This window comes from Geospiza fortis, unplaced genomic scaffold (genome assembly GCF_000277835.1).
Source record: "Geospiza fortis unplaced genomic scaffold, GeoFor_1.0 scaffold130, whole genome shotgun sequence".
NCBI lineage: Eukaryota > Metazoa > Chordata > Aves > Passeriformes > Thraupidae > Geospiza > Geospiza fortis.
The window spans coordinates 17,112,508-17,137,839 of NW_005054300.1; the positions used below are offsets into that span (position 1 = coordinate 17,112,508).

The 25,332-nt window shown below is 38.0% G+C and overlaps 1 protein-coding gene across 1 annotated transcript in view; it reads left to right on the forward strand.

The window, feature by feature from the left end:
- The window catches only part of SH2D4B (SH2 domain containing 4B), a 57,291-nt gene extending 37,596 nt beyond the window's left edge, over positions 1-19,695 (forward strand). Inside the window, exons 7-8 of the mRNA XM_005417285.1 lie at positions 16,703-16,923; positions 19,603-19,695. Coding sequence (XP_005417342.1) covers positions 16,703-16,923; positions 19,603-19,695 — 314 coding nt within the window. The remainder of the gene's footprint in view (positions 1-16,702; positions 16,924-19,602) is intronic.
- Positions 19,696-25,332: the final 5,637 nt, after the last annotated feature.

The window sequence follows — 25,332 nt, forward strand, 5'->3', positions numbered from 1 at the left end:
AGGAAGCACAAAAGAACAGCAGGGAAATTGTAGAATGAGGCAGTTGAATAATTAATGTAAATAGGCTAATTGCTAATGTGAAATGAGCTTTCTTATTCTTTTACAAGACATTGTCTTTCTTGACTGCTTTTTAACTGGAAGCTATATTCTAAAGATTTGGCATGTTCTGAAGATAGAAGGCAGCAATTTTTATTAGCAGGTATGGCAGAGATTTAGAGTGAGAGATAATAAAGAACATGTGAGCACAAAGGGGAAACAGGTGTGGTGTGCTAACAGTTTCACTGACACAAACAGATCAGGTACAGATACCAGACAGTGCAGGGTTAGTTAAAAATAATAAATTTTTAAAAAAAGGTTTTTCAAGTTTGTCAGGCAGTTCTTTGCATAAATGAAGAATATTGAGCAACTTTTTCAGAGAGTTTACTCCCAGGTGAATTTACTGAAAAAATATTGAAAATCAAATTCCTCTACATTTTGAAGACATCTTCCTTTTTCACTTAAAACACTTTTAAGATGTTCTTCTCCATCTGCTACTGTTAGAGCATACCATTGTGAGCATTTATGATTTTGCTCAGTAAGCCATCATGGTAGCTTACAGTATTTACCTGTATTTTTTCACTACAGTTCTGTCTCCATTTTGAGTTGGTCTGTGTGTGAGTACATTTCTCTGTTACTGCAACTCCTTCAGGCTTTATCACATTGCATAAAACAAAGGGAGGTGTGTCTGGACAGAAAGCTCTGTTGTTAGTGCTTAGATATGAAGAATAATTTATAAAAAACCTGATACAAGAGCAAGAGTTATTTGGAAGAAATCATATGTAAAGACATAAAGTCACATTTTACACAAAATAAGGAGTGTTACACACAAGTAAAAAGCCCAAAGATTGCTTATAGTAAGTGGAAGCAATTCTAGAAGGAATTCTGGTTATTTGATGGTGACCAAAGCAAAAGCAGAAGCCTTATTCATCTGTCCAGCAGCCTGAATCTGAGCAGTGACACCCTTTTCCAGGTACTGTAGTCTGGTCCTTACCTGCTGGATCATGCTTTCTCCTTCTAGTGGCACTGTAGATGTGTCAGCTGGAGTTTATCCATGCACAAGGCACTTTTAGATATCAGTCCCTACCAGCACAAGACATCCAGCTTATGCTGTGCATCTTTAAGTGCTGTGTCTGTTTGTTTCCTGATCACCCCCTTTAGCAAACCACAGGCATCCTATGCAGAACTTTGTTAGTCCTGCATGAATTGCTCATATCCTGCTCATTGTTAGTCTATATCTAAGTGTCCATCAGCCATGCCTGCACCTCTTGTTCCTTTGCCTGCATGCTTACAAGAATGTGCTTTCTCTTTCACAGGCTTCTGTATATTTTTTCATCAGCTTACGACAGACTGAGTTATATTTATTATTTTATCTATTTAAAGCCCAGCAAAGACTTGCAGACCTGAGGTCAGTAAATTTCCCTGATTTCCCAGAAGCTGGATGCCTTATTGGTCCTTCTTCTTGCTCTGCTAAGCATTGAACCTGCAGTCCTATTGATCCAGCCTCAAGGGAAAAGATTACAAGTTATTCGTTTGACAGCTCCTCTGAAGTAATACTGCTTTCCTGCTAAGCAAAGACAAGTCTCTCAAACAGGGTACCAGCAGGTACTGTGTGTAGCCATGCAGGGGGGAAAGCATGGGCCTGAGAGAGAATATGTTGCTGGTTTAGCTTAATTCCAGTTCACCCAGTTAGAAGCAGATCAGGACACTTGAACTGCTTTCCCTGCAGGAGGTAAACAGTAGGAGATGGTAGAGAAAGGAAGTGAAGAGATTTCTGTGACTGAGGCAACCAACCTGTGTGTGTTACTGTACTGTGTGCTGCTGGCATGGAGGCAAAATGGGGTGGAGTGAGGGAGACAGAAATTTGCCTTTCCCTTGCAAACATTAAGGGAATGACAGCTTCCTTCCCTATTCAACTTCAGAAAGGTCAGTTCTTCCCTCTTTTCCTGGCCTTTCAGTGAATGGGATTGTCAAATCACAAACTCACGACTCTTTTGAAGAGGAAAAGCTCCAAAAGAGCCATGCAGGTTGGCACACTGATTGACATTGGCTCTGGCTGCTTCCAACCCTAGCTCTCTATCCAAGATTAACATCCATAACAAAATACACAAGAGTTCTTAATCCACAATGGAGAGGACTGAGATCTAAATTATATGTAATTCCCTGGGCCATTCTGCCAGTGCTGCTACCACTGCTTCTCACAATTAAACACAGCATGAACCTTTCATGAGTGCATGTGGCTATTATAAATTCATTCCAATATGCTTGATAAAAGGAATCTTTTCAACTTGAGGTGTGCTATAAACATTTATAGATACTCAATCCAAAGTACAAGAAAGTAGTAGTTCATTAGTCATGGGACAGAACTCTCTCTCCTGTTTTCTCTCTTAACCATGCTACTGTTTACAGGCTGGTGACAGAAGTTTTGAGAACCTAGCTGGTGGGAGGAACAAATTATTCTGTACAGTTTCTGTATGAGTTCAGATCCTTTTATCATGTTTCATTAATGAAATTTAGTGTAAATGAAAGACACTGGATGAATTAACAAAATTTAGTGTTAATTCCAGACTTTGGATTCAAAAAGTAAGTAAAAATTTGTGGCTGCTTCTGTTTATAACTTTTTTGGAACTTGAGATGAAGTTGGTTCCTCCATTGAAGTAATTTCTGTTTCTGAGTAGTGGCTTCAAACCCCTCATTCAGATTCTCCTGCTGTGAGTTTGAGCCTAGCTGCTAACTCACTCACCTTAGCTCTACTGCTGGTAGGAAATGAGGCAATTTAGTGCCTGGTTTTGGGTGGCTTAAATGAGAACCATGTCAGACCCCAGGGGATGTCCAGAACTGGGTCACTGGCAGAGCTGCACATGGGTACTACACTGCCACTCGTTAGGTGTGAAGTTTTTACCATCCCAATGTTGTTCTCATTTGACTTTCAACAGTGCTTCGGTGTCTGGCTCACTTTATTGAGTGATTAAAGGTAACTTTTCCCTCTGAGGAACAGCACCAGAAATCAATGCTCAAGAATGCTGCAAGCAGCTAGAAAGCACTGTAATTAACAAAGCTAGCCTAAGGTTCCCAAATCTAGCCAAGTGTGTGAGAAGAAAAATTAGTTATCAATATTGTGCCGAGATTTACTTTTCTTCGAGTTAGATAAAGAAGTACAGTTTCTTAAGCAGTACCAGAAAATGCTTTGTAGAAATCTATCTGGACCTGCTGTTTTAATTTGAATATGGGAAATTACTCCAGATATACCATGATTTAAATTTGTACCCCTTTTTAGCAATAAAGGTTATAATAATTACTTGATTAAAAAAACATGTAGAATGACTTCTTATGAGATCAGTGATGTCATCTGGAAGCTTCTCACAGATAAAAATAGATTTCAGATTGCTAAGGTACCTAGAAAATAAATGCATTCTTAAACTTTACACAAAGGGAATATATTTAAGGGAAAAACATTTTCCTTCACCTGAGAGAAAAGCATGTAAAGCAAAGAACACAGTATATTTTCTGCCTAGTTATCTGTTGAAACATTCAGCTGGAAAATTTGAGTTTTCCAGGGTTCCATGTCAACTGTGGCTTTTGTTTTACTCCTCCTTTTGAGTGAGCTCTGCTGACACTGTGATTTACTAGTACACTTGTCATTCAAGTTTATGGAAAATGTGTCTTGACAGCTTCTTCAACACCCTTGAGATTATAGCATTCTAGGTGAGCTGTAAGATATATGTGCTTTTAAAGACCATTGTGAGCGTGTGTTTCTGGTTATATAATCAGGATTTTGTACTTTTTGGATCTATTAATTTAATTATAGAAAGGAGAAGAGCTCATCAGTAATTTTTGATTGTGGGCTACATTTTTTTGTTTAAAACTGAGGGCTTCCTTATTAGTTAAAAGTAAACTGAGAATGCATTCCACTGCTTTTCTTCTGTCTAATTAATGGCCAAGAAGGGTATCAGTAATGCCTCCTGGAAAGCTTCCTTGCCTTGTACTCGCACACTGCTGTGGTGACTGCAGAGCCAGTTGCACCATGCGACTGCTTTTATCAGCTGGTATCTGCTCAGGGTATTCATGAGAGGCCATAAACTGTGGGCCAAATCTGTGGCACTAGTCTAGGTTCTTGCTGAAATTCAGTTTCACCTAGGAGCATGCAGCAACCCTCAGCTGTGTCATGAGGCACATGGAAAGACAATACATTGAGAAATGGCCCCAGGATCTAAAATCCAACCCTTGCTGCTTGAAGTCAAACTAGAGGTCTGAAGAATTCAGTTGTATGCAAGAAGAATCCAAACCTAACTTCCATGTAGTCAGATAAAAAACATAGATACATCAATACAAATCAGTATCAACTCGTAAAGGCCAGTGGAAAACATTAGCAACTCTAACAAGTTAACAGCTTGTCAGAGGCTGTAGTGTAATATTTTGTTTACTACCATGTAACTCAATTATCTTCTAGACATTTCAGTGTTTGTTCATTAGGCAAACGCTTTTACAGTGAGACCACTGAATTAATGAAGTTTTATTCATAATGCATTCCCTGTGCACTGAATAGCAAATCAATATTAGCATAAATAAAGCATTTAAACTAGCAATGTAGCAGGAAGGCTCCCAAAGAAGGCTGAACATTCATAATGCTCAAAAAACATGACCAGCCTAGGTATCACCTCTCTGTTAGTAATCAGTAGAGTTACAAAACCTTTCCTACCCATGTCTACTTTGTGTTACACTATTCAAGACATTTGTTCACAGCAATTTGACATGTGAGTAAACCTTACTAAGCATGGATGTCTGCGGAGAGCTTTGGCTTTCAGTTTACACACAAGCAGATTTTGAATATCTAAGAGTCATTACTCAGGTCAACATTTTACTTTGCTCTTTCATTGAAGTCATTGTGAAGCTTGTTTGTTTTAGGTAGAACAGCAGATTAATTGCCTTTATGGAAAGTAATTGAAGGATTCATTCAGAGATGCATCATACAGAAAATTATTTGAATCCATCTGCCAGTCTAAAGCCAACGCAGTTTTCTTCCTCTTTATAAACACTAACATGGTAACTTTTCTTCAGTGTTCTAAAATGTGCTTTCATTCAGTATATCTCATTTATTTCAAGATTTTTCCTAAATAGGACTAGGATATATTTCCTGTTTGCCTGAAGCTATAGTCTATATTTTGGTTGCTTTGTTACATCCAAGTAAAACATGTGAAACCTCTGATAAAGACAGTGAGTTCAGTTTCTAAGTCTGAATTAGAAGTGTTGGGATTTATCTTAATTCAAAAAAATAATGAAAAACTAGAATATGTATTGAAAAGGTTCTTAAACATTCTTTATTTTTATAATGAAACATTCTATTGCTTTTATACAAGACTTACTGAAAAACTTTATAACAATGTGAAGAAGGAAAGAATGCCTGAGAATGACCTTTTTGTAAAATTATTTTCCTATTTTTCTAGAGATGAGCTTGAGAAAGTGGCACTCTTGTTTTTCTCTGAGTTTTAACCCCTAAGAATTGCAGGCTTTTTATAATTTGGCTCATGACTGAATGCACTGCTTTTCTCTCCAGTTTTTAGTTGTTGCTTTTTTGTTTTTACCTTTTGTGTGTGTTTGTGTGAGTGGGTTTTTATTTTATCTTGCTGGGTTTTTTAATTTCTCAAATGCTTAGTGGAGATGACATGATAAAGGCAGGAATACTCATAAAATGTAGTGTTACAGACACATCAGCTTTGCTTTTGTTTGCCTTTTTATAGTTTGTGTCATGTGGCTGCCATGATTTCAGAGTATTCTTGTCCATTTTTCTGCCTTTCACTTGGCTTGAGGAAATTTGCCTGTAGCTTCCTATTACCTAAACAATTAATTCCTTTCCTGCATTTAGTAAATGTAGTTACTCTCTTTCCTAGCCATTTACAGCTATGGCAATAGTGGTACAGGGAACTGCACGAGGACTTAATGTTGCCGTCTTGTTAATTTTGATAAAAAATTCTAAGTAATTTATTGCTATTATTATTAGAAAGATTTTTGGCAGCTGATCATTTCAGTCCAGTCTGTGTGGACATGGGTCTTATTTTTTAATTCTTCTTTATTTTCTGTACTTAATTAGATGATGGAAAAATGGGTGTAATGGGTGAAAACCTGCCTCAGAATAAATGGCTGCACAGTATACAAGGCTAAGAAGCCTAATCAGGCCCCAGCTGTTTTGCCAGAGTTTATGCTGATTTATTATATAATTTATTCAGGATAATATCTACCACAGTGTAGATATTATGAAATCCATGGGTGCTGAATTAAATCCAGTTTTCCTCTACAAGTGGTATAGTCATGATAGAGTATGCAAATGGTGGGGTAATGTCCTGCTTTTGGCTGGGATGGAGTTCATTTTTTCTTAGCCCACAGCAGCCTTTTTAAATGAATGATCATTATTTATTGTCTTTTCTATATACCCATAAATGTGGCCATGGTTTTAGAACAGGTTACACAAAGGAGCCAGTCTGCACTGCAAATTTAAATGTTTGTGTGCCTAAGCAACCAAGTATTCACAATTCAGAAGCATCAAAACTAATATATCGATACTGAAAGACTGTTAATGAAAAAATATATATTTGGTGTTAGTATATGGTATTTCTCTTATGTCAAAATTATTTGAAGACAAAAAGAAGCAACTTACTTATTGAGAAACATCAATATATTGAATGTGTAGTGCAGAAGCTGAACCTGGTGCTAAAATAAGTAAATATATATATGTATATCCATTCGCATTTAATTTTTAAAATAATGATTATGGATTTATATGTCCTGTAAAGTATTCCACACTTCAGTCAGCAGTGCTTATTTCAGAGATAGTAAAATATGTAGCTGTTTTAAAAGACTGCACAGTTGAAGTTTTGTGCTTGGCTTGTCTTTCTTGTTGAGATTAAACACCCATAGATTTGCAAGTACAAGTATTTCTTCTGACACTGTTTTTAAAAGAAAATCCTGGTGGTTAAATGTGCGTATAGCCTTGAGAGAAGGAAGATGCTGCAAGTAAATAAAAATCTGAGGAGACAGGTTTTTTTCCAAAACAATCCCCGAGACTGACAGTAGTTTTAACACTTGCAGTTTTTCACCCTTGTCTTTCACTTGCAGGCAGTGGGAAATAGTAACATCTCCACACGCTGAGTGAGCAGTGGGTTGAGTTCCAAATGCAGCTTGCACAGCAAGTCAGGGAACTGGCACTCAGTTCTCATCGTGGTGCTTTCAGCGGGTGAAGTGTTCAGTGACTGCTGATTTTGAATTGCAAATAATTTCTGCTTTTACATATTTCTTTAAATTATTTTTTAAAGGAGCCTTTGTTTCCAGAATTACCTCCAGCTTCACAAACTTTCCCTATTCTCTGTGTATTGAGATCTGTGTCCCCATGCCCCCTACTGCAACTGCCCATCAGCCAGTGCTGGGCTCTGAGATCTCTGCGGGAAGGTCATCCCAGCCAAGGCTACTTCTTGCCTTTGGTCCATGTGCTCCCCCTGGCAATGAGAGTCATCTGGCAATGTTGCCTTGGAATGAGTTGTATAAAGCCAGGAAGGTTCTACTAAAAGACTAGTTTAATTCTTCTACTTTAATTTTTCTACTTTCTACTTTTCTTCTTTATTTCCTTTTTGCAGAAATCCAAAGTAAACAAGAATCTTGCTGTGGACTTTGTTTTGTTTTGTGCAATTGGTTTGGTAAATCTCAGTCTTTCATGTTTGTTCATGTCTTTGTTTCCCTCAGAAGTATTTAGGAGAAACAAGAGCCTAATGATGGCTAGAGTTTTGGAAAAAGAAATAGGTCCCAAGAGGGCCTTTCCTCTTCTCTCCTCTTGCACATATCAGTTTTCTCATAAATTCCCTTGATTTAGATCTAATTTGCATACTAGAAGGTTTTTCTCTTTCATTTTCAAACTCAGTAAACTTTGAGAATTTAGATGAGCCTTTACAAGGTGAGTAATGTAAACAAGTGAAATGCTTGCAAAAGATGACCACAAACTAAAGTTTCTTGTTTCTTGCTTCCAAGGCCAAGACTGAATAAAAGAAACATTCTGTCTGCCTGGGGAAAGGATGATGAATACTGCCCACTAACCTTTAGGAAAAACAGTCCCACTCTTCAATTTGCACACAAAACACAGTATCAGTGACTATTGTACCAGGACAGAGGTGTTTCAGTTTGCTGAGCCACGATCAGAGCATAAATCAGTTTATTTGCTCTGTGTTTATTACTCCCCTGTACAATTTCTAGCCCTGTCAGGTTTTAGTTAGATATTTGTGTGCTTTACTGGATAAGCAAATTTCAATTTTTCAGTAGATACAACAAGGTCTTAATATCTACTGCATGTATCACATCCTGCACCCATCACAGAAGTTTGTTGATTGTCTGTATAGCTTGCTATAGCATTTTGTACATAATAGAAATAAAAATTCAATCTCATCTGTATTGTAAGGAGGTGAATACATCCTACAGGAATAATATTTGTAACAAAATTCCCTACTTGGATTAATGTACTGATATTTTCTCAAGTTTGAAGACATCCTCATGCATATATTTATTTTCCATGCTACATGCAGGAAATAGCAGGTATCTATAACTGAGTGTAGAATATTTATATAAGTTCACTCAATGGAAGATCATTGGGGCTTCTGACTTTGAAACACGACAGTGTTCCAACAGGGAAAACAGTACAAAATGAAATATTCTTGACCCACAATTTCTGACAATTTACTGTTCATACATACTAAATTACACACAGGATTTTAGTTTAAGAAGCCACTGAAAATTGAATGGTTAACTGCTCCATCTTTTAGCATAAGCTTATTTTCAGAAGCTATTTAGACAAGAAGAGAAAACTCACAAAAATTAAAGGGTAGTAACAGAGATTTAATGCTGGGATTTCAGGTCAGAAGAGCCTATATCTAAAGCAAAAAAGTAATATATACATATATATATGAGATAAAAGGTTAAAAGTATTTTGTGCTATATTTTCTTCTGATACATGACAATAATGTAAAAAGAGAAGAGAGAGATTAAATTGTTTTCCTCCCAGCTAATGCATTCTGTAAGCTGTTCTGAAAAGAAGGGAGAAACCAACACGAGGCTTTGAGGAGACATTAACAGAAAAATTTACAGCTCTATTATACACTGGTATAGCCAGACAAGTAATGCCAACACCTGTCTTTTATGTGCTGCACTGCTTGCTAGTGAATGAGGTGTAAATGTTTTGACAGTGGGTATAAAGGGTTTTTACAGTATTTGATAGTTGGATGTAGAATGAACTCTGAAGGAGACAATTAAGAGGTATATTTTCTGCAGAGTGCATAGGGAATTAACTGTAAGCTGAACTGGCAACAATGGATGTAACACACCCAATTTTCTGTAAACCTGAAGAAAAATACTCTTTATTACTGCATTATTCATTTAGATGGGATTTTTTAAGATTCCCAGGGGAGTAAGGTATACATTCCTTTCAGAATTTCAGTAGGTTTTTAATTGCCTTTTAGAGAATCTTATTCTTAGGGAATTAAGAAATCTTCTGAGGACAGAGTTTGCTTTATTCTAAGAACTGTTGTATCCTGACAAAACAGGGAGCTGAATACACATTAGAAAAAAACCCCAAACCAACGAATCAAAAAAACACTACAAAAAACCCCTTTAAAAAACTCCACTCAAAACCAGTCCTATATATTTTTACCTGTGATACTTTTCCTTGAATTTCTCCTGTATAGAGATTCAAGATATGCATCAAGTCTTCAAGGAGAGCTCATTTAGCACATGATGGATTATCAGGGTGCCTCATCCTTGCCTAAAGGGATCTCTTGCCATCAGAAATACATTATTCCTCTGGGCCTTGGTTTGCTATACATGTCTATGCATAGCCCAGGGCATAGTTCCTGTAGTGAGCAAGGCACACTGGAGAGTTGGCTGAATCTCGCTGAGGTGTTGCTTCCCAATTCTGCATACCCCAGAAATGTGCCAGGATGGTTACAAAGGAGAGGAATGGTGAAGAATGGCTAATGGGCTCCTGCTCACCTTTCCCCAGCGCAGATTTATCTCTATCTGAGATATGTTACTGCATGCTCAACTCCTGAAATTGTGCAGAAGAGGTGGTGAGTGTGGAGCAGAGAAAACTTTGTCCCGAGGCTCCCTAGAGAGTCTCACTTTGCTTTGCCTATGTAGCTCAGAGAAGGCTGGACCCATACTGGCCCCTGAGTCCTGACAGAACTCATCTGTGAATATATTTCTAATGTGTGTTTTACCTGTTGATTTCTAAATACAACCCAGCTTTGTCTACCAGTGCAGTTCTATGGAGACAGGAAGGTTTTATTTACACATATTTATGTTTTGGATTTTTGTGACCATAAATATTACTACTTGCTAGGAATCAGATTACCAACCTGCAGCACAGCATGAAAAAGCTGCATTCTTACTAGCTGTAAATAACAAAAGCCTTACCTAGGAATTCAGAGCCCCTTGGCTCTTGGGTTCTTGCCATGACACTTCCAGCCAGAGTTTGGAAAACAAACAAACCAACAAAAAAACCACAATTCCCTCCCAAACCTCAACAAACCTGCCAGTCATTGTGCTGGTTTTGTGTTTGGGTTTTTTTATTGAATTTTTGTTTTGTTATTTGTTGGTTTTCTTACTAAGCTTGGCCATTTATTTCAATGTCTAAATGGAAACAGAACTCTTTTGAAGATCTAGTCCCATGTGAGTTTGTTCTGCCTTAACAGCAGATGGTGAATAGCTTCAACAGCTTTGTTTCTATTACCAGATGTCTTTGATTTACTCCCTTGCTTTGCTTTCTGGCCTTTATTGCTTCTATTCTGGAATAGAAGAGGCAGAACTATTGTTACCTCTCAGCTCTAGCTTTTCCCACACAATACTATTGATCTCTTCTTGTGGCATTATTCAAAAAAGCATTGTGACTAAAAGGAAGGAGAGGGTGAAACCTCTTCAATAGCAATACACTGTAAGATCCTATTGCTGCAAATATTTATGCATGTATTTAGTTGTGCATACTATTGGAAACACCAGAGGAATGACAATGTATGACTTTTTATAATTAAAGGCAGAATGATCTTTTTATATAGACATGACTATTATATGTGGTATTTTAGACCCTTTGTTATTTTTTGACTCTTTCAGTTGCAGCACAGTCCATAAAACACTGTACTGATAACAGCGTTCTTTAAATTCTGTGTGACATTGGCAGTCTCAAGGATGACATAAAGTATTCAGTCTAGACATCACCCTGCTGTAGATTAATTGTGACCTTCCCAATGAACAACCAGAACTATATTCAGTCACTTTCAGACTCCATGTATAGACTTGCATCTGTGGGAGAGAATTGGAAAAGTCAACCTGAGGAAACTTGCTTTGAGTGATGCTTTTCCTTGAGAGTATAAAACCATAGCTGCTCTAGTTCTTCCACTGCAGGGAAGCCACTACTTCATCTTCCCTGCTTTTATGCTTTTGCTCTTTCTGAGTGGCTGAAGGAGCTGGGTTTTTCATCTTCCCCCAGACCAGAGATGGTTGCTAGCGTCATTTGAGTGCTTGCTCCAAGCCTCTACTATCCCACCTTATCTTGGGACCTCTAAAAGGTCAGATCTATTCTAAGTTTTAGTTCCCCAATTTCAGTTTTCATCTTACCTTGTATTGGCTCCTCATGAGCATCTCCATCTTCTGTGGGCTCTGGAAGCTCTGCCCCCTCCATGAGGTTCTCAGAGTGTTCTCAGAAGCTGCTCTTGCTCCTCCTGGCAGTGGTTTATGTTAACACTGCCATGTGACAGAGCCTGTCAGCTCCTCTGAAACCACACTGGCTGCACTTGGATCAATCCCTTCTGAATTCCTGTTTACTTTATTTCTTTCAAAACTGATTGCCATCATTCAGATTTTGGCCCCAGGCAGGTTTGATCTTTACTTCCAACTGCATGATTTTTTTAAAATCACAATGAAGTAAGGAGAAAAACGTATGATGTATTTTCCTCTCACTAAACCACAACTTTTGATTCAAAATGCCCAAGACCCTAAAATCTGTTCTAAACAAAGTTATTTTCGAGCTTCTATAGTGTTTTTTTTTTCCTTAAAATTTACTTCAGCTTTTTTCTTTCTTTCATTGTGAAGTGTAATCCAACTTTTGACTTTCAAATTAAGTCTCGAAGAGAACAAGTTGATTTGGAGATTTTTGGAAAAAAATTTGCCATTGGGAACTTTTTTATTCTAAATGCTATATTTGCAGTAGTATGTCTGCCTAGCTCGGTTTTTCAGTTCAAAAAAATGGAAGGGTTTGGCTGATGCTTGGCAAACTGCTCCTTCCCTCTTATGGCCATTTTATCACTATCTTTCAAATTATATCTATTCTTATATATTCTTATATTTTCTGATTAGATCTGCCTGTATAATTGAACAACTATAGTCCCAAATATAGTCCTCCTATTCAGGAGTTATCTGCTAATTCCTCATAATTCCTTGCGTTTACTTATTTATTTACTGCTTACACTTGCTCTCAGCGTAATGTGTATTTATGACCTTTAGCATGTGAATCATTCATGTAATGATTGCCAGGCATATTTGTACTCATTTGGGCTTTGATCTAATCCTACTGAAAACAAAGGAGATGCTGGTATTGGCTTCTCTCTGTTTTGGATCCTGATTAGTGACCTACATCACCCTGGTTAGATGTCTTAAGTTGTATTAACAGAATGGTCTCTTTATTCTGCATTTATTACATGTGAATATTCATAATTGTTCATCAAATCAATTTTGCACAAGATAGAAGGCTTTTCATAATGATTGTGAAAGCACTTTTGCCATGAATTCTTTCATTACATTGTTCTCATTTATTCCTGCCAGTATTTGTAACACTTTTTCTGAGTAAGACCTCATGCACTGGAGTGTTTGAGATCAAGCTAATGGAAAAAATACAGAAAGAGAAAATATCAAAATATCAGCACAACAAATAGCTTCTATTGCAAAATGGTAAATGAAAATGGGCTGTGTTTGTACCTGCTGTCCCTCTAACCTTAGCTGGCCTCTAATATATTATAATATACATGTATTATATATAATATTTATTTTATACATGTGCATGTATTAAAAATATATTGACCATTAAAGGCTGAATTATCTTTTTATATAGACATGACTATTGCACGTGGTACTTTAGAGCCTTGGTAGGTTACAACAAAGGATGTGATGTTACTTTATCTGTATAATCATGAAAAAATAATTCTAGGCTTCTATTACATTGTCTATCTTGTTGGCAAAATTTATCAGCCTTGGGTTCATGCTTGGTGTGGCATTTTTTGCAACAAATACATACATACATCTTGAGTTTCACTCAAGGATGTATGTAGGATAACCCTGAAAGTAGAGAGGGAAGCTGAGGTGTCGTTGCAGAATACTGCAGAATATTGCAGAATAGCACTTTCTGCTGCTGAGGCTCCTGTAAACTTGGAAGGCAGCATTAGGATTTCTTAGCTGGGCTCATTTATCTAATAATGAACTCACCACTATTCACATCAGCTTAATACATCCTAAATGTTAGGATGTTCTTTTTCCTGTTTGAAAGATTGGTGGCAGTAAACAGAACACAATTACGAAAAAAAAAAATGTTAAGATGTGCCTATCATCATCTAAAACTTGTCCTGTATTTTAAAAATGAAGCTTTTAGTTAGGAACATGTCAGTTGATGATGAATGTTCTATGATTTGAAATAACTGTCTTAGAAAATGTTATTCTCTCTGCTAAGAATCCAAGCTGTTAATATCTATAAGCATCAAAACCTGGATTGGGCTTTCCCTTTTTTTAATCTTTTTAAGAGATTAGCAAGAATGAGAGTGAGGGGAAATTAGTTTTCAAAGCATCAGTGGTTTCTATTCAATATAATATATGTCATTAATGTACTAACTAGCACAGATAAGAGCATTTGCGATTCCATACCTCATATTGGAGCCTTGGGAAACCCAAGATTCCTGATTTTAGTTAACACAATTTTAAATGTAGGCATTTCACAGATGTTGTCTGTCTTTGTACGATCATCTCAGGAGTGAACAGTGTCACTCTTTTTCCAATTGTCTTGAGAACAGGATAATGTTTTTTAAAGGGTAGAGAGAAACTTTCATTGCTGTAATAACCATCCTCCGAAGAATTGAACAAGAGAAAAATAAAATAACTGGGAGGCAAGGAGAGGGAGGAGATGGTGGGGAGAGATGGTTTCTCGTGAGCTATTAACAGAATCAGGACAGTAAAAGGGAAGAGAGTGGCTGGCTGATAATTTATTATACCATCTTTAGCAGAAAAGAGAATTAAAACAAAAAAAGAATTTGGCTTTGAGCAATGCAGCATTTCTTACCTACTCAATGATATGAAGTGCCCAGAACACAACTAAGGTCTGGCAAAGAAGATGGCATTGTGTGGAAGCCTCCAGTGTTTTAGCTCCACTGCTGGGAGTTGAGAGCAGGTGAACAGATTGTTTGCCATTAAACTAATCAATGCTAAATAAATTTCATATTATATGCCTGATAGTGATTCAAACCCTAGAAATATGCCAATAGTGTTCACTGTATAATACAACAATTCTTTTCTTACAACTCTCTTTGTTTTGCAAATTGTCTATATTCACCTAGGCTGAATTGTCTAGTCTACCTCATTCCCTGTCAGGGCTGCATAGCAGCTCTGGCACTGTTTGGAGAAGAGGTAGTTATCACAACACCCACTTCCTATCTCAAAAGTTATCAGCATGCCTTCAATCTAGAACTACAGTGTAAATACTGATTTATGGTAATTAATGTAGTATTTGCTGGTGATGGCAATGTTAATCGTTTCCTGTCATTAAATGCTCCGAGACTGGTAGCGTGGCTCATCTACATTTATTTCCAGCAGAGATTTGTCAAGGAAGTAGCCATTATAATCACTAATAACACATTTCATGCATACTTAAATTAGGCCAGTTTGAGAGAAGACTGGGTTAACAGATACTGTGATTTCAGAATCAGTTTTTGTGTAATTCTTGGGTACCTGGTATTGGGATATGGTGGTGCAACTTCCCATAATACATTTCCCATAATGTCATATGGATTCATATTGGTACTGTCTTTTCGTTTGAACAGAGTTCAAAAATTTTTAATAATTCATCTTGGAACACCTCCAATAAAAGTATTTTTAATTTTGGAAAGTGCATCAATTGACACTGTTGCTGAGCAGTTAGCTACTTGCTGTTTCTTAACAAATGCTTATGTTTGCACTGCCTGTTTTTCATGTCTGGTGCAAAGATGATGCAATGTCCTTCAAAAAAGAGAAATGGGTGTCATTCAGCAGACTATATATGTGTACATTTCTGCTTAGTACTACAGTATTCCCAAGGGGACCTTGAGCCCCACTGAGATTGAGCCCTTTGTCACTGCACCAAGTAAAATTGTAAAAGAAATTCATATTCTCAAAGTAGACAAAAATTTGAAACAAGGAGATATTTTTTTACCTTTCCAAATATCACACAGTGCTTGCTTTTAATACCTAGACCTCCTCAGTCCCTTCCTATGTCTCCCAGATGCATAATTTTCCTTAAGGACTTAATTAGAGCATTCCAAACTTTCAGGTGAACCCATCTCTGTGCAAACTGATAATCCCTGAACTGTGTTTGTTATTACACTAAAACAATGTGGCTTCATGGAACTCTCTCTAGGACATGTATAGGTTTCTAGGATGACAAGCAGTTCCATTAAATATTACATGCATTGTTTGGAGAAAGTTATCCCCACAGAGAGTAACTTTGGAACATGTACATACATTATTTACTGACGTTTGTGCCATGTTCACATTCAGAATGGCCTAATTCAACATCTGCTCCTGATGAGAGTGAGCATCTGGTGTTTCACAGATAATTGAGACATGAGCTGACTGTCCTCTAGGCCGACCAGACAGGCTGGAAGCAGGCTCTCTGGGTGGATGGTAAGACCTGGTTCAGTTCCAGGTGTAATTCTGATCACACATTTGTTGTAGGTTGGCATCAGAATAGGTTTTTTCTGTTATAACCTCTATGCAAGCAGAAGTACCAGCAACTTCAGTGTTGTGCCCCAGAATCAGAAGGAACAAGAGAGATGAAGATTTTTCCAACACAAGAGAATAAAATGGGAGAGTTTTTGAAACTCTACTCCCATTAAACCTTTCCCTCCAATTTACCTGTGTATGTGTGTGGATGTACAAAAGCAGAGACATTATTTTTCTCCTGGCACTTACTTTACATTCCTTTTGTAGGACATATAAAGAAGTTATAAGACAACAGAGTCTGCAGAACTGCAATACAATTGCAAATATCAGCAATGCATTGCAAATTCAAGCTGCAGTGCCTAGCTATGCTAGTCTGCTTAAATGACAGCTTGTCCAGAATTTGCTGGTTTGATAGGCCAGTTGCATTTATTTATCCTTTGAAAAAGAAGTAAGGATGGGGAAAAGCAAGTCTTAATAATCAAATTACAAACCATCTCACCAGACTCCATCAAATCCCTTACAGCTAGCCTTCAGAAGCAAACAGCATAAACATTGTCTCCATCTCCTAGAAACATTCCAGCCTTCAGAAGTTACACCATTGTGATTTCATTTCTGTTCAGTGTTTGCTGCATTTGATTGCCTCTGGTAGACCTGTTACGTGCATAACCATGGGGTTTTTTCTTGCCAGGCATTATCAGCCGTCAGGAAGCAGAGGAGTTGTTGATGAATAAATCTGAAGGCGCGTTCCTGGTGCGAGTCAGTGAGAAAATCTGGGGCTACGCGTTGTCCTACCGCCAGCAGAACGGCTTCAAGCACTTCCTGGTGGATGCTTCGGGGGATTTCTACAGCTTCCTGGGGGTGGATCCAAACCGACACCCAACACTCACAGACCTGATTGATTTTCACAAGGTATAACACTTGCTAGGTGGAGATCAATAGCTGAGTGGAATGGATTAATAATTTAATGAGGAGCCATGTAGCTTGAAACCACACTGGAAAATAGGAATGACCATAGTGGGAAAGAATATTGTACACTAAACCCATCTGTAACATTCATACTTCTGTTGCAGTGAATCAGAAGGTTTTTCCCCTTCTTTCAAATGCTCCAGTATGTACTTGTGTCCCTTTATACAGTGTGTACTCTCCTTGGCTACAAATGGCCTAATAAGGGCTGACAGATGTAACGCTTTCTGAGCCTTTTTGCTGTGGAAAATTGGATTGGAAATACCATAGAAAGGTCTTTCAATGAAATTTCAGCATTCTTCTACCTTTGATGTGAGGGCTGTAATGTGCAAAAGCAAGAGTGTGACCCTGCACTAAAAAAAGGGAACATGGAGGGGCTCTCTTTTAGGGGTGTATTAAGGGTCACTTCTTATTACCCAAAACAATCTTGAAAGAGGAATTTACTATTCTATTTTAGATGAGTTTGAATTACTTTACCTCTAGGTACTGTTTCTTGTTGCCAGACTATAACTAAATAGTAGCACTGTTTCTGAAAGCATAAATTGTTTTCATCTGGCATCTCCCTATCTTCATCAGTTTTAATTCTGTTTTTTTTCTTAGCCACCCTTATAGTTCCTCTTCATCCTTTCTTTTCTAGTTCCCCATCCTATTTTATCTTTTTTTTCTCGTCTCAGAGTAATTCTATAAATTTTTTGCTCCTCCTTTTCTTCACAGCTTTTAATTTTTTAAGTATTCAGTCTCAGGTTATTTTTCTTCTAAATCCCCTTTTTTTTAAAATCTTGATTTATCTCACTTGTTTTGCAGTATCTGTTTAGTGTTGCCTTAGTGTCCCCTCAGAGATCACTATGACATTAAATGTCCACAAATTATATTTCCACATAGGGAGATGGTAGGTGTGACATTTGACTAAAATATATGTCCTCCCCTAATTTAAATAAACCTTTCTCAGTGGCCACTTTGGAAGCTCAAATCCCTGACACCCTTCTTGTACACAATGTCCATATTGGCCAATTTGGGTTAACCAACTGGGCTGTGTCCCCCCTCCTAGTTCTCCCTTATTCCCAGCCTACTCTGTCAGCAGGGCCTGAGTGGGAAAAAGAGAAAGCCTTTGTCTGTGTAAGCAGTGATCAGCAATAGCCAAAACTGTAGTGTGTTATCAACACTGTTTTAGCCACAAATTCAAAACACAATGTCACATTGGAGCACAGGCAGCTGTGAAGTTCCATCCCAGCCAGCCAGCCCCAGTGCACCTGGAAGAATGTAACCAGGGCTTTGTCAGGGAAAGAAAAGCAAACATGCAACACCTCAAATGCAGATTGTAAGTGTTGGATGTGGAACCTCTGGCTAATGTAGTTTCCCCTCTGCTCCTGGTGATGGTGACAACCAATCCCAGCCATCTGTGCTCCAGCTATATTCCTATATTTTCATCAGAACTCACGTTAGGCAAGCACTGTATAAGGAACACATCTATTTACAGACAGCAGTAGAGCACTTGTCAGAAGCAGAATGGATTTTAGTTCCTGCCATTTAAAAAAAGGAAAAAACTTGCTTTGGTGTCCCATGATAAGAGTTAATAGCTGCCCCAGCAGAAAGCCTATGAAGGAAACCAGTTCAGCTTTAATGCCAACACACAGTTCTATTTTCCCTGTGTAGCTTATGGCTGTATTAAAACTGGTACCTTTAGCAATCACCTCAGGAGGTATTTTATCCTGTCTGTCACTTGGTTTTCTTAGAGGCTTTTCTGCCTGCCCTCTCTGGTGAAGTACACTGTCAATTGTCCCAAAGCCTCCTGGTAACCCCAAGCAATCTGTATGTGACTGGTTGTGCTGTGGGCACATTTTCCCTTGCAGCTATCGCTATATATTTTGGAAAAGGTTCTGCTTTCCTCCTGACTATTTTTAGCAAGAGTATACTTCCCCACCCCAGAGGTTGCATGGATTTTTTTTAAGGGCCTGAGGAGGGCTGGCATAACTAATTTTTTACTTGCTTATACTGATTGACTCACTGTGTTTCGTTTTGATTAAAAAACTGAGAGGTCACTTGAGCAACTCAGTTGGCAGACACAAGGGGGTGGTAACCATTAGTTGGAAGAACAAACCTTACAGAACGTGGTGTGAGTGTGCATCTTCTGTGCATAGGTGCTGTGAGTACAGACTGCCTTTTCCTAGCAAGGGTGATGTCTTTCACCTTGCTGTCATCAGTCAGAGAGCTCTTACTGTTGTGTGTGAGCACTCAACATTGAGCTCCTGCTCAGTCTGCCTGGGGGTAGCAGCATGGTAAGACTGGCATCTGTCTGTTCAATTAACCCATGAGAACAGCCTCTAGAAGCATCTGTAGGTGACTTCCTAAATAGTGCAGCAACTTACAAATAGTACAAATCAGTCACTTGTGCGCGCTGATTTCACTGCTTGATAGTAGCACAAGTTGCTACCAGCATAAATAAGACAAACAGAGCATGAAGAACATGACTAACCTGTAAGATCCCTTTGCTGGTCTGTAATTATTTTATCAAGTGTTTATTCATAGTTGCTCGCCAGTTACAGAGGAGTGATAGCCTTCATTGCTATTCTTAGAAGGTAGGTGCAGTTTAGATCTTTGGTATTTTAATTGGTTTTATCATTCCAGGAAGAAATCATCACGTCCTCAGGTGGGGAGCTACTCCTGGAGCCATGTGGACAGCAGAAGAACCCACCAGACTACAGCCCTTTATTTGAATAACTGATCCAGGACCAACAGGAATGCATTCTGGATAGCTGTAGTAATAGATAGTTACACAAGTAAACAATGGAAGTAGTTAACCCATTTTCAAAGCCACTGGTCTTGTGGCCAAAAAGTATCCTCATTAGGAGGCCTAAAATATTTCTGGTTTTGCATCTGAATTATCATCATCGTTATTCATACTGCTAGCACTTGAAAGGTGAGAAATTACCAGCAAATTGCAAAAGAGGACTACTTCCAAAAAGTTTTCAAGGGGTTGTAGCCAATTGCACAGAATGCTGTGTTCCTGTCCTAATTTTCTCATGTTGTATACTGCAAGAAGCATGGGCAGGAGCCATTGACAGAGTACTGTATCAGTGTTGGTGAACAGATTCTGTGTTCCAAAGCAAGGTTTGACAGTTTCTGTTGACAATTTCATTACCCAGTGGTGCTCTTTGATGACAAGAGAAGCAGCCTTCAAACATCCCGGTGAAGTTTGTGATTGTGGATGTAATTAGGTGTAGCTTGAAAGTTGCCCTTTTTCTTTTGAATTCCGGCCTACAAAGTTCCCCACAGCAGAGACAAAGGTCAAACACATTTTATTTACATTTTCATGGAGCCCAAAAGCCTTGGAAGGAACTTTACTCCTGTATAGTAAGTGGTCAGTTTATTCTAAAGGAAACTGTTTGACTTGCTGCAATTCTCTCACTGGCCTTGTCCTGCTTTTCCACTGTGCAAGAGTCACAGTGGATATTGCTAGCTTTACTTTGCTATAGGACTGGGTATTTTCCTTTCCTGAGTTATGAGAGGGTGGGGCTGGTAAATTTATACATAGAAACGGTACAGCTAATTATATTATCATCATGCTATTTTATGTGTAAAACCAAGATGCACACAATGTGTTCCTGAGCCATTTACCATAAATATTAACCCCATGAAAATTGAACAGAAGCCTAGATCTGTGGGGCAGGTGCTTAGTGCTTGGACTAGAAAAATAATGAAATCTCATCACAGTACACTTAGGAAAGGCACACTAAGCATGTTTCTATTGGCTACTGCTTTGGGCAGTCTCTGAGCCCTGTGGGGTTCTGTTCAAAATCTAGGAGAGACCTCTCCTGAACCTCCTGCCTCATGAACCCTTTCTCCTCAAAGTCATTGATTCTTGACTCATTGTTACCTTCTGTACTCTGTCTGATCTAGATGGTAAAATCAACCAGAAAAAAAAACTTGTCTTATCCAAGCCAATAAAGCACACTAAACATTTCAGGTGCTACAACAGTAAATATTTGTGGTAGTAATAACAGTATTTTTTTAATAATTAATACTATGGCTAGCTCATATTAAAGTACAAATTTTTGTACACAAGCTTCATTCTTGGTCATGAACCTTTTCTTCTGTTAACATTGGGTTTTGTGTGATTTAATCCGTCAATGTTTGTGGCCCATGAAAAGAAAATTCTATTGAACTTCCCACAGAGACAACTGGGCAGTTTCTGTACTAATCACTTGCCACACTGGCTCAGGAGGTTTTAAATAGTTACTGTTAGCACCTTGGAACAAAGCAAGTCAGGACACAGCAAATAAGCAAAAAAGATCTGCTTTCTCTGAGAAAACCAGCTCTGCACTTTCTCCCTCCTTCAGAGGCATCTCAAGAACCACATCAGCCTCAGGTTATTCACAGCTGCACAGTTTTTTCATGGAACAATTCGACCTTTACTTAAAGGACAATGGAAAAGGACCTTTAAAATTATAAAAAATATAAGTATCCACAGACATATCTCTGAGGTCAGAAAGCAGTAGGTGACTGTAGAGGATTAAGCACCTGGGTGTCTTTGTAGACTGGTATTTTGCCTTTATGCACTGAAGAAAATCAACCAAGAACAACAACAAAAAAACCCCAGGAAATGCTACCTTTTCTCTGGAAAAGGCACTAGGCATGATAGAAGACATGCAAATTCCAAAGTTTTCAGAAGATTACTCAACACAATGCTGTGAATGTTTATAGAAGAATATTGAAGAACTTGTTCCACATGCAATTCACATTCAGAAGCTGATAATAATACTATTATTACTAATATTATACTATTATTACTAATAATGCTATTTATTTCTAGTGACACAGTTCCCAGCAACTGCTTGTGTTTTGTTCAGCTTTAAGAAGGCCTGGAAATAATAGCTCTTTAGCTTATGTGGCCTCGTGTGATGTGATTAACATTATTTTCACTTCAGAGCACATTTCTTAATTCTAATTTTCTAATTTTTTGTCTGTCATCAATTTCTCACTCTAAGTTTTACCTAGCTTTAAAATAAAGTCCTTTTAAGTTCCCCTGCAAATGATATTACTTGGAATACTGCAATTTCTCCTGAGAGTTTTACTCTCCTAATAAATGGCAGAATTCACAAGTAAAGGAATTGCTTGTTTTTTCTCCCTTAAGCCCCACAGAAATAATAAAAAGTATTCAGCCAATTCATAGAGTTACCAAGAAAGAAATCTAAACAATATAAAACCAGAAGCAGCTGCAATGAAATACTGTGCAGTTGGCTGAAGATAAGTTTTGAAGGAAATAAAAGGAGATCATAGCTAGCAGAAACTAAAAACAGAAGCTTTCCTTGGTAGAGATGTGCAGCTGTTGCCAATATACTTGAGTGAAGTACAGGCATGGAGATGTTTTCTAAGTTAACAGGTGCTTCTTGTTGCCTAAGGGGGCAACAAGACAATAAGAGGACTATGAAAATGTAGCCCAGTTAGTAGGAAGAATAGGAGATAAAGCAGTGAAGGAGTAAATATGGAAAATTAAGAAAATAAGAAAGGGCAAAATGTGCTTATCCTGTTCTTTTGAAAGCATTTTGGATTTTTGCTGCCCTGGGAGGAAGACCAGGCACTGCTACCTCTTTTTCTCTCTGCAAGACTGGAAGATTTCAGTTTTGAGCTAAATCTACCTTGGAGGTAGATTTGGCACCCTTGAATCTCTAAGAGCTGGGCTGGTCTGTGCTGCAGCCTTGAATGCTTCCCTCTGCCTGCCTCTCCATGTAGTGCTGGCTGCAGCTCTTCCTCACTGGCTGAAAAATGGTCCTGGTGCTGCCATTTCCTTGGCTGCCATGGGGAGATTTAGCTCTTCCCCTGGGACCTTTCAGTCTTGCTGCCTGACCTGTTTTCCTGGTGGTAACTGTTGGTGAGTAGTAAGAGGGGCATGTTGTGGAATTTCCCTACGCTATTCTCTATCAATGTTTCTTGCTGATGCGACCACCAGGAGTTCACTGAGAGATCTGCTTCGGTAATTGTGTTTCATAAAGAAAAATGCCATGGCATTAAGGTAAACTTTTAAACTTTAAAATTAATTAACTTTCCTCATATCTGTTTCACACCAATAAAATATTGCACACAAGGTCCAAAGCTTGTTTGCAGGTTTCTTTGAAAAAAGCCTCTCTTGAGGATTGATTCTTGCTTCTTCATAGATGCACAGATTCATCTGTTCTTTTGAATTTTGTTTTAATCTGTTACTGTACACAGACATCTCCAATTTAATACTGGCCTCTTCTCTAAAAAAGAAAAAAATCCAAGTAAAGAAATTGACAGCAATCATGAATGAGATTTCCAAGGCTACTCAAAGAAAGTAGATGCCAGTCTAACTCTTGTAATTAATGGAATAATGATGTAGTATGAGTGTTGCATACTAATTTTATAATAGATATCCTGGATTATTCTTTTAGGTACTAACTCCCTATTGTTCTGAACAAATCCTAAGCTAAATAACACCTCCCTCAAGAAGGAGATACCTAAAAATTGTTTTTATAACAGAGATTAATTTTCAGGCTGAGTAGAAACTATTTCAAAAAAACAAATTCAGAGGGAGAATTTCCACTAGATTTCAGTTACCTTGAATCAAATTAAACCTATTTCTTGGCTGAAGTGAAGCAGTATTAATACACTGACTACAGTAAAAGACTTCATTTTTGTATGAACCAGGGATCCACTTCTGCTCAGACTTCGCTTGAAACACCAGAAACCTGAATATTGAGCATTAATGAAGTTACACTATATTTCACTGCAGTCTAAATTCTTCCATCTACCACAACACAAACCTGCTAGGCTGTGGTAGCTTACAGTGGGAGAAGCTTTTCTCTTTGTATCAATAAATTTGTTTCCATAATTTACAGGTCAGAGCTTATTTTTCAATGATTTTCAAGGACTGGCTTTCTTTTATGTCTTATTGTGGCTTTACTTTAAGATTCATTTTTCCCTTCCCAAGAGGATGGGGTAAATGACCTCTCTGAAATGTGTTCCTGGCCAGGCTATCAATTGCAGAATGAGGTGTTTGCACTTGACCAGATGCTTGCTTTGTGTTTCCTGAGATGAATCTCCTGGATACATACTGTCAGATGATAATGATGCGTAATTGATTTTTATAGCTAATTTCTTGCCATGCAAGTGCTGTGTGAAAGCATCTCTTCAAATATTTGTTTACTGCTAGTGATTAATCCTGTAGCTTGTATATTTACATGATGGCCTGTAGCTAATGCAAATTTTCTACTAGGCTGGAGCCTTCAATGCATTTGGGTTCTTCTCTCTTGGAATTTCTTCCACTAGTTTTAAATGAAGGTAACATTTTATGGAATCTTAACAATAAGTGACTTTTCTTATAGAAGAGAAATAACTTCAAAAGAGAGTGGACATTTAGTTTGGTCCTATTTGTGTCCTTGTGATGTATGTACAGAGAAAGCACTTGGCACGTTAATGACTCCTTCAAAGTTCAGCTGCCATTTCACCCCCGTTCTCAGTTTTAATGACAACTGTGGGTGGGAGAAGGTCCCAAGCTCACAAGCCACGGAGAGAAAAGGGAGGAGGTAGGACTGTTTTATTCCATACAAATTTCCATATAACAGCAGGCAAAGCTTGGATTAAGTACTTCCTGAGATGCACAGGTTTTCCAGCTTACCATTCGAACTAGTGTTGTCACTACTTCTCCCTCACACAACAGCAACAGGAAGCAATTCCTAGTGGTAAGAAAAAAGCCCAAAGTTGTTCAGTAATAACATTACAGTGCCCCAGGAATGATACAGAAGGAGTGTGGATCAAGAACACAGTGAAGACATATTTTCTTTATGGGTGTGTAGACTGAGAGTGATTGCAAATTTTTGTTTGGTAGAAGTTAATTATTTTAATGGCATGATTGTTGTTATTAATGGTCAATGCATGTGAAGATGTGGCCAAGTGTAATGCACCTTGTATTCTACAAGCTGGTAGAGCATGGACTGCCTGAAAGGAAAATCAGACATAGTTGTCTTAGACAAAAGTTACTAAGTATTCTTGTAGTTTATTTGGGGCAGAAAATTGTAAAATGTATAATGCATGTCAGGATTTACAAATGTAGAAACCACGTACTGCTTACCACATGAAATATGATGAGTTTGCCAGTGTAATTTTCACAGCACTTAAAAACTCAGTGAAGAATAAAGGTATCCCTGGTCATTCTGCTCTCCTGTAGGAAATGTCAGCATTGTAAACAAGAAAATATCTTCCCATCTAGAAATTTAATCTTAATAATGGACTACAGCAAGTCATTTATGAGTGCTGTACAGTGAACACTGCACTGCAATTAGTAAGATAGCCAGCCTGTTGCATTTATGTCTGTTCTTGATTCTCAAAGTCTTTTTGCTC